At 37.1% G+C, this 10,651-nt stretch overlaps 1 protein-coding gene across 1 annotated transcript in view; it reads right to left on the bottom strand.

Moving 5' to 3' along the window:
* Positions 1–3,165: 3,165 nt before the first annotated feature.
* Positions 3,166–10,651, bottom strand: part of Fnta (farnesyl transferase alpha) — a 40,754-nt gene continuing 33,268 nt past the window's right edge. Inside the window, exons 6-7 of the mRNA XM_083119826.1 lie at positions 8,624–8,804; positions 3,166–3,428 (exon numbers count right to left, since the gene is read on the bottom strand). Coding sequence (XP_082975952.1) covers positions 3,258–3,428; positions 8,624–8,804 — 352 coding nt within the window. The 3' untranslated portion in view covers positions 3,166–3,257. The remainder of the gene's footprint in view (positions 3,429–8,623; positions 8,805–10,651) is intronic.

Genomic DNA, 10,651 nt, shown 5'->3' with positions numbered 1-10,651 from the left:
ATGAGACCGCATCTGTACGAACAAAAAGCCTGGTAGATTTTGAAGAGAACTAAACAGAAGTAGCCAACTCCTATGGGTATAATTTCACTTTAAGTATGAGTTTCATCTGCATATAGATCTTTGTTCTGTGTGTCTGTGATAATGCGGCCCCCCACTCCCTGGTTTAATTCCGGCCCTCTGGATTACTTCCCTTGTATTATCCTTTCAATCTCTCCTTCCACGTCACACTGGGTGCCAAGCGAGCAGATTATAATAAAGCCGGAATTACGAAAGGGTTGTTTCACATAACATTTATATTTTTTAGTCCCTGGTTCGTTACACATGTACAGAAAGTGAATAAATATTTGGGTTAAAATGGACAGTACTGTAATTCTTTGAGTTAATTCAGCAAATCATAACATTTCTAGTAGGATTATATGGATTTATTATACGTTGCTATTATTTACATATTTACAAAGAGTTTCCATATGTGTATTTACATAATCAACCAATTTCCTTAATTCAAGAAAAGGCGTACCTATGGTCTAACCATTGGTACTTTCATTAACACAGAGTTAGCCTATCTATCTCTGTGGCCTACCCTCGACTTAATTGATATTCCGACTAGTCTTGCGTTTCCTTACGCAGCATCCTCATTCAGCCCGCAAGGCATTATGATGCGACTCGGCAATATCTTACAAATGCAAATCTTTTGCTAATTGGGAAACTTGGGGATTTAAAACAGGGGTTGGCTTTACCAAATGCTACATATATTTTCCATCATTAGTTTAGCCACCGTAAGTGGATTAAACTTTGGAAGTAGGTTCCTTAGCCAAATGATACATCAGTCTAGCCACCATAATTGGTAGATATCTTGGATTTCATGACATGAGTGCCAATTAAACTGCAGGAGCTCTTTTTAGTCACATGACTGAAATAATGGATAAATATAAGTGTGGGGATAAATTAATTGCCCAGACATATGATGGATCTTCGGATGAGTGGCCATTTGAATGGCCTTCAAAGCAAAGTTTTGGAAAAGTATCCGAAAGCTTCTTTTACGCATTGTTATGTTCATGTCATGAACTAGGTGCTGCAACAATCGTTAGACTGTAACAAAGAGCTTAAGGTGTTCTTTTGTGTTTTTATCACTGCCTATGTTTTTCTCTCATTCTCCAAAGAGAACTTTCTGCTTTCATGTCCAGAAAGCTGCCATCATTAGCTCCTACCAGTTGGAATTTTACCTCTAGGCTAGTGTGGACAGTCAATGACAACAGATAAGCACTGCTTATGCTTTTTGAATATGTTAGTGAAAGTGGAGACTTTGATCATTTGACTGCAATGACTTCAAGAGGATTTTCTAGCTTCCTGAAGGATTTCAAAAAAATATATTTTTAATAAAGGCTTTATCCAACTTGCTTGCCTTTTCAGACGTATTATTCAGTATATTGAAGTCTAAAAATGTTGATATTTTGTATTGCAGTAATAAAATAACTGAATTTCAACAACAGCTGCAAAAGGAAAGGGAGAATTTCAAAACAGTATGGAATTCTATAACTGGTGCAGTAGAAGAGGAAGAGGTTGTTGAAATGAAAAGAAGGCGACTGAAAAACGAATCACAGAAAGACCACTGCTGGAGGCTTTACTTTGAAATCATTGATAATATCAGCAACCAGATAACAATTAGATTCACATCATTTGAAAAATTGCAATATTTTGATTTACTAAATCCCACAAAACGAGGCTACTTCAATAAAAGAAAAACTTCCCTCACCATCTCGTACATAAATTGCACGAAATTTATGGCAGTCTGTTTAATGTAATCAAACTACAGAATGAACTTTATGTTTGGTATGCTTGCACTGAAGGATCAGAGAATACACCAATTGAGATTGTAAATTATCTACTGGACACGAATCTAGTGGGTGGGTTTATGGAAATATATAAATTAGCAGTGTTGATCGCAACAATTCCTTGCCCTAAGTCATCTGTCGACAGATCGTTCTCATCACTGAAGAGGATCCACATATTCTGCCGCTCTACTCAAACTCAGAACCAGATGACGAATTTAAGTCTTATCTCCATCAAGAAAGAATTACTTTCTAAGCTGCGAGAAGGGGATAAATCCAAATTTTATGAGGCGGTGATCAGCGCATTTCTCTCTAAAGAAAGAAGAATAGAGCTGGAATTCAAGTAACTGTAAGTAATGATCAGTTGATTTTTCAAAATTTACTTTTTGGAAGGATAAATGAAGTGTAAGGTGGAAAACCGGGAATGTGCATAAGCATTTTAGCGATTTTGCAATGAACGGACCATTCTTATGTCCAGGGTGTTTTTTGTAGGGGGTGATGGGAGTTCCACCAACCCCTCTGGTTGCAAACTCCTGCTTTAAAAATTAATTGTATGGCGAAGTATTGAACATTAATTTTCTCGCTTAACTGTTCTTAGGCTGTCCTTGCTTCTCCTTACCCTTCAAATATATTAATTTACTTCATTTAAAAAAATTTAACGTTTTTCTAAATATTTTTAAATTTACACCAAATATGTTCGGAGAAAATTTGTAATATTTGTTCACAGAAATGAGAGAGAGAGAGGGGTTAACATTTTTTCTTTGCCAACGCCTGAAGTTCAGGGTCAGGAGACGCCACTGGTCGTTAGTGATCACACCTTCCGATTAACACACCTAATAACTAAACTCCATGGCCCAACAGTCCTCTGAGGGCCAGGGCCTGCCATGCACTTTTACACTGGGTGATGCATATTTAGGTTCAAATTGCAGCCTGGGCATGGGTGTTCTTTGTGTGTCCCCCTTCATCATATGATCACTTATCCTCACCTTAGTGATTAACCAAAACTGGCAGAAAAGCAAAGTAAAATAAATGAAATTGATCACAAAAAAACAAATAAAAACAATACAAGATAGTACAGAAATTTTTTTTGTAAGTTACATACATTCTTCACATCTGTCGGAAACTGTTCTGGCAAGAATATGTCAACATTTGGAGGCAGGTTAAGTGAGGAATATCATGTAAATATTGCAATTATTTTCAAACTGAAGGAGGTAATATATTCGTGACATGGCGAGGTGACTGCAGTGTGAATATTTCAGAAGAAAAAAGGAGCTGGGTGGAAACAGTATTTTTTACTTTCTTCGTAAGGAAAAAACCTTGAAAAATCATCTTTTAAGGTTACAGATAATAATGAATTTTATTACATAAAATATACAAAAGGTATCTTACAGTGGACTCTTTTATGCACAAGTAAGCTTCAAATTTATCTTACTGCTCTGAATTGATGTCTGTGTTCACCACTTCTTCAACCAATGGTGGAGCTTCACCACTACCATCAATATTGCTCAGTTTGAAATTCTGTTGGGCTAGACTTCTACTAAGGTATTTCCAGTACTCTCGACGAATGGTATCATGCTGTTCTGCTAACGATTCACAAAGCTAAAAAAATAAATAGGAATTTCCATTAAAAGAACTGTTAATTTTATTTGTATTAGAGCAAGCATCGAGCAGAAATTTGGAACCTATATATTGTAATAATTATCTACAAACATGATTTAAGACATACTGATAATCCACACACAAGATGAGGACCACAGTTGGCATGGTAATTTATTTGGTGAAGAAAATAATTTTATTTTGTCTCTGTACTGATACGTCATTGAATACAAAATGTGCAGAAATATTCACAAATAATGCACGCTTGACCATGACTGAAACCTTGGTCCCTGTTATCAAGACAGACCTGGTTTCACCTGATTTTCACTGTTGCTGGTTTACCCATGTGGAAGTGTCTCTGTCTACATAGTACATCTCGTGTGTGTGTGCCAAATCATAATGTGATTTACACAACTCTATGCAGGGAGAAAATAAGCACCATCAAATCACTTTTCATGACTGGTTCGCTGCAGTGTGTGCCCGCAGATAGAACATTGGTAGACTTTTTGTTGTCATTTACAACACCAAGTAGGTATGGGAACGTTTTTACTATTTTTTTATCTCAAACCAACTGAACAGATACAATTAGCCTCGATGTCATCGGTGTTTCACATGCAACAGATCTCATTCTCGTAGGACTGACAAAGACAAATCCACACAAGCAAACCATTAACATAGAAAAATCATGTGATAGAGCAATGGTATGGTATGCCAGAGACCAAGGATCGGGTCCTGGTCCAGCCTGCATGTTTCACTGAATTTATTTATTTATTTAAGTATTGGATTATACTGCTGAAAAACAGCATACAAGCCTTATAAAGTAGTTTATTACAATATACACTATGTTGCCATTCGTCACCGGACACCCCTCAAAAAGTGCTCGGGATCGTCTGTACACGTCATACAACCTATAAAAGGCGTTGCCGGTTGAGAATACACTCATAACAGCTACAGCAGTCAATATGGACAGACGACGCGAACTGAGTGAGGCGGAAAGAGGGATGATCATTGGAGCCCACAGGTTTGGGAATTCGACCCGTGAGATTTCAGACAAATTTCAGATACCCCGGTCGACAGTGAGTGATGTTATAGTGAAGTGGAAGCGAGAGGCGGTCATGACATGCCGACCCAGACCCAGTAAACCGAAAATATTAACAGATCGTGACTGTCGATGCTTGAAACGTGTGGTGAAGTCAAACCGGAAGGCGTCGTTACAGATGGTGGCACAGGAGTTTCGATCGGCTTCCAGTAGTGCTGCAAGTGATCGTACTGTCCGCCGGGAGATAGTCGCACTTGGTTTTCATGGTAGCGCAGCAGTTCACAAGCCGCACATCACAGCCAGCAATGCGACCCGTCAGTTACACTTGTGCAAGGAACGCCGCCATTGGACTCTCGAACAATGGAAATCCATCCTATTGAGTGATGAATCGCGCTACCAGATGTGGCGGTCCGATGGACGTGTGTGGGTGTAGCATATGCCCGGTGAACGCTGTTTACAGGACTGTATCGTACCCACAGTGAAATTCGGCGGAGGTGACATATTGGTGTGGTCCTGCTTTTCGTAGTATGGTCTTGGTCCTCTTGTTTTAGTTCAGGGAAACATGAATGCCGATACATACCAAAACGTTCTGGACAATTCTGCGCTACCAACATTGTAGGAACAATTCGGTATTGGCCCATTCCTGTTTCAGCACTACAATGCTCCATGTCATACGGCAGGCATTATCAACACGTGGTTCGAGGACATGGGTGTGAAAAAACTTGATTGGCCAGCCCAAAGTCCAGATATCAACCCCATTGAACACCTTTGGGACGAGTTGGAGTGCCGCTTGAGAGCCAGGCCATGCCGCCCACCACTGAGCTGTTTGCCGCTTTGCAGGAGGAATGGGGCAAGATTCCCGTCAACACATATCGCAAATTGGTAAAAAGTCTTCCTCGAAGGGTTGCGGACGTCATTGCAGTGAAAGGTGGCCCTACACGATACTGATGTGGTGCTGCGACCGGATTAACATACTGGTATGGGGTGTCCAGTGACGAATGGCAACATAGTGTATAAATGACATATAAACAATATATACAATAAAAATATTCAATAAGTGTACTACATGATAAAACATACTAACAAGACCAATTTACATTGAAATAAAAGAATTACAAAGTTAGAAAATAAAATTCAATCACTTATACTAAAACACATGTTAGTAGTAAAATCACACATGTTATTTTCATAATAAAAGGTCATTAGACTCCAGTGGATATTTCTATATAGTACATAGACTGTGTGTGCCAAATTGTAAGTAAAAAGTTTTTAAAAAGCATTTTCCAGAAAATCTTGTTTTTTAAAAATAATTATTGTAGATTTTTTTAAAAAAAATCACAAAAGTAATAGTTTCTCCACAGTGTGCCTTTTGTGGTATGTTAATTTAAGTAACTACGTTACATAGCAATTGCTTGAAACATTCAACTACGTAGCAATAGATGGTCACGTTATTTCTTTGCTACTGAATAATACATATTTTTTATGATAAACTATGGGAACATTACTTAGCATGATTGTAGGTACATGGGCTCCCCAAAAATGGACTTCTTGAGTTGACATGATGGAATGTCAACATGGCTTCCTGTGAAAGCCCTAGTTATTCCATCCAAAATAAAAAAACTTCACGAGAGAGAGATTTCAAATCTTTATAACAAATAGTTCCCACTCTATGAATTTTAAAAAAATCTGTGAATTTATAAAGACCGTGCTTTAAAATTCTTAAAAAACAAAAAAATAAAATGAGGCTTTGACAAACAATACTTGTATTGCATTGACATTTGAGTATGTTATACTTTCTTGTGTACAAACACACATAAACATATACATACGTACAAACAGAACTGAAATAGGATAATACGTTAATTACTGTAAAGTGGCACAGCATTCTTCAAGGTGCATACAGCCTACAGCCACCCACTAGCAGTTAATAGTAATAATAATAATACAAGATTTGATCATAAAGTTTCCAGACTGAAGTTTTCGGAAATCAATACGTTAAGATAGTATTAATAAATTTAACTACTTACGTGAGTGAGTATGGAGTCTTATTAGGACAACGTTTCAGAGGTCGAACTGCCTCCTTCATCAGGTCGTGAATGTTTCTAGGCACAGGTTTATGGAATACCCCTGTTTTTATTCCTGTATCGGTTTTAGTGATGCTTAGGTCTAGAAATTTGATCTTCCCGTCGACAAGGTTTTCCCTTGTAAAACAAATCCTTTTATCCTGCTTTAATAATTCATCAAAAACAATATCAAGCTCTTTTTCATTTCCGATTATTAAAATATCGTCGACGTACCTCCCATAATATTTTAAAGTGCACCCTGTTTGTTCTAAAGCAGGTTTTTCCACAAAATGCATGAAAATGCTAGCCACAATGCTCTGTGCCTAGAAACATTGATGACCTGATGAAGGAGGCAGTTTGACCTCCGAAACGTTGTCCTAATAAGACTCCATACTCACTCACGTAAGTAGTTAAATTTATTAATACTATCTAACGTATTGATTTCCTTTAATACTGAGTAATACGCACCAATCTACAATATGTTAGACTGAAGTTTATGTGAAGTTTTGAGGCTGACAATAAAATTGGTTATATATGTATTCATCATTTAAGATATCCCACTGAGTATGTAAAATAATTAGTTGAACAGTAGCATTGTTTGGTCCAACATAATAGTTGCTTTTGTAATCCAACTTGTTTTTGTTCATTGCAAGTTTAGAACACAACATATGAATATAAAGTTCTGCTCTAAAAACTCGGGAAACTGCATCAGGAACATATGTGACATTAAAAACTGTCTACAGTGTTGTCAATATGACCCTGAGACCAAATATCAGAATATGCAGTAGTGCTCAAAGGATTCCCCAAACCTTTTAAGTCTCTTTCTCCTCACACCGATGATGCTATGAAATTAGCGAAAATTTTGAATTTTTCTACTGTCCGATGAGTGTTTCCTTTTACCTTCTTTGATTTATATATATATAAAATATATTTGTATGTATATATATATATATATATATATATATATATATATATATATATATATATATATATATATATATATATATATATATATATATATATATATATATATATATATATATATATATATATATATATATATATATATATATATATATACACACAAATAGTTTGCCTGCAAAAATTAAAGGTGAAGACAATGTTAATCACATTTCTAGATTTAGCAGGATTAATTCAATGCTACGTATTACATGCAAGTTGTTACTCCCCTTTTGAAATGAAACTGACAGGATATACCTCAGTAGAGGGAACTGGGCAGCTGGAGGTTGTTTGCACAACAATACCCCATGTTGAAAGAATTCCATTTAGAGCATTCACGTGAATCTCATTTGGTTTCACCGTTGTCTACAGATTATCAATAATTTAATAGATTGATTTACTTTATTTTTCGCTTTTTGTGCCACTTTGACTAATTTGCGAAGATGGGCATGAGTGATGACTGATGATATGATGAAATTGATGAATGGACACTCACAAACATCCATGCACAGACCAGGATTCGAACCTGGGACCTTTGGCGTTGTAGCACCACTCCACCACAGGGGCCAGCAATAATTTAATAGACTAATGTAGCCACAAAACTATTGAGAACATCTAAATAACAAAAGCAAATCACGTGAAGATTCATGTGAATGCTCTGGAAGGAATTCTAAGCAAATGTAATTTTTCAGATTTTGGAATATCAGCTTTTGTCGAAAGGAGGAAAATTCGAAAACAGATGTTCTGGCATTGACCAAAGTTCCACCTACGCCTTAAGCAGATTTTGCCTACAAAAGAGGTTGCCGAGTTTATTGATCCCCCTTATTCCCCAGATCTAGGCTCTGCTGACTTCATGTTGTTATCCAAGTTGAAAACTGCCTTTGAGGCTGTTAAGGACATTCAGAAGAGTGTGACAAAGTTCCTACACAATATTCCAGAAGAGGACTATCATAAAAGTTTTGATGCTTTACATCAAAGATGAATAAGGCCCATTCGTGCCATGGGGAATCACTTTCAAGAATAAAAACAAATATTTCCACTCTCTCAGTTGTCTTTGGGTCTTCATAGCACCAGTCTGGAAATTTTACTGTCACATTTTGCATGGACTATGGTAAGAAACTTTAAAATGTTAATACCTTTAGTGCTCGTAGCACGTATTCATTGCCAGATGAAGCTGATTTTTCAATGTGCTCTTCACAGACATCTACAAGGAATGCAAGTAAGTATGGTGATCGATTGCCTGATTCATAGAGCTTCTCACAAAACTCGGCCACTATTGAATCTTGACTCAAACCTCCTTCATGATGCAGCAAAATTCTGGAGAAAGCATGGAAAATAAAATTAAAAATGCAGTTCAAAATGCAAATATGTGAAAATTTCAGCATACAAAAGTAATATTTATTTATTTATTTACTCAGAGTTTCAGATACAGTCTTATTTGGCCATTTTACACTGAAACAACATAAAGTAGAAACAAAAAATAACGAAAGATAAAAACAATAACAAGATGGTATAGATTTACATGTTCTTGGTCAGTAATATACAAAAATTTCGTTCTGGAAGGAAAATATCTACATTCAGGGGAAGTTTGTTGTAGATTTCTGGGAGCCTGAAAAACAAGGAGCGTTGTAGAAGGAGCGTTGCATGAAGGGGCCGCTGAGCGGCAGTCGCTCTCACGGTAAACTACTGAAATAACCTCCCTGTAGTAGAAGAGAAATATTTCAGCAAGCTCTTCAGTTTCTTCATTGTGTAACCTGTGGGGAGTTTGAAACATCTTCACTTGTTCTAACCAAATTGTTTTCATGCAGTGCAAGATTATGTTGGGCACCTCAAAAGGGGTACTGTGAATATGTCAGTATTCTAAACGGGAAATTCTAAAAAAAATTGCCCCCCCCCCCCCCCCCCCAATCATGGACGTCCGCAGATTTTTTCCATGGAGGGACCATCAAGGTATTTTTCATGGGGCATATTACCCCAATAATAGTGTTACTCCCTCAAAAAAACACCACTTGAATTTGAAATTATTGCATTCCCGCATCCCCATTATACTAATTAATGTAAATTACTGTAACTGAAATCAAATTACACGTGTGAAATATATACTTTTAGATTGACATTCATAAGGCATAAGGGGGAAGTGTGGCCATCTTTGTCCCCCTTCAAGATGTCCATTCCCCTGTATTATACTTTCACCTAGAAATTTAGTGTAGAGAAATCTTATTGCCGTTATTAAAAGATATTATATTTTCAAGCTGATGAATGTTCAAAGCAACTACGGGGTAAAGGGGTGCAATGGATGGAAATCAATTAGGGAGGGGGGGGGGGGCAACATTTAAGTAAAAGAAAGCAAGGCTAGCCGAATTGAAGAGTAGCAGGACAATACTGTTTTCTCAATGGTGTGTATTGTGCCGCTTCAGTCTGTTATTCTTGCATGCACAGTGAATGTTTTGCTTTATACTGAAGGAGACTGTGTCGCTTGTCATCTGTAACTTCAGTCTGAAAGCTCCTTCATTGGCACGCATCATGTAGCCTCGGTCTTGTTTGGGCATGCGTGGAGGATGTTTGCTTAGACTGAAGGGGCCCTTGTCACTTCAATGTGACACCCTCCACTGTCATGTGTTGCTTCGTTCTGAATGTTCCCTATACTTAACAAGATTGTTAGCTACTTCATCAGATCTAATTTAGCCTGTAAATCACAAGAGAACAAATTGCAAGTACTGTTGACGGAAAAAGGCTGGCTTTTTGATAGAAGGTTCCTTTTGTAATCATGAATAACCCCCTGGAGTGGAATAAAGTAATACTGTTGCCTTGTAATAAGAAGGGGTCAGAGGTTCAATCCTCAGTGGAGGCAGAGTGCTTCGGATCTCATTTCAAACTGTGAGACCAGTCCACATATCTTTAATAGATTATTTTTCGCAATTTGCGCCATCTTGTTTGCTTCTACTTCAGTTTTAGTGCCAGTGTTTTTCAACAGCCACGTTGTAAACGATCCATTGCACCCAGTGGTTGATGACTATTTCTTAAATCTAATTTTATATTTGACAGCAAGTCTATACATAATTGAACTATGATTATGCCATACTTGATATATTAATATTAATTAAGGTTGCATATTAATTTCCATATAAACTTTAAAGATCAGAAATGTATTTATGAGTGAAATT

This window comes from Lepisma saccharinum, chromosome 1, assembly GCF_977018435.1.
Source record: "Lepisma saccharinum chromosome 1, izLepSacc3.1, whole genome shotgun sequence".
In the NCBI taxonomy this organism is placed as follows: Eukaryota; Metazoa; Arthropoda; class Insecta; order Zygentoma; family Lepismatidae; genus Lepisma; species Lepisma saccharinum.
This window is presented reverse-complemented; position numbering and strand designations above follow the sequence as displayed.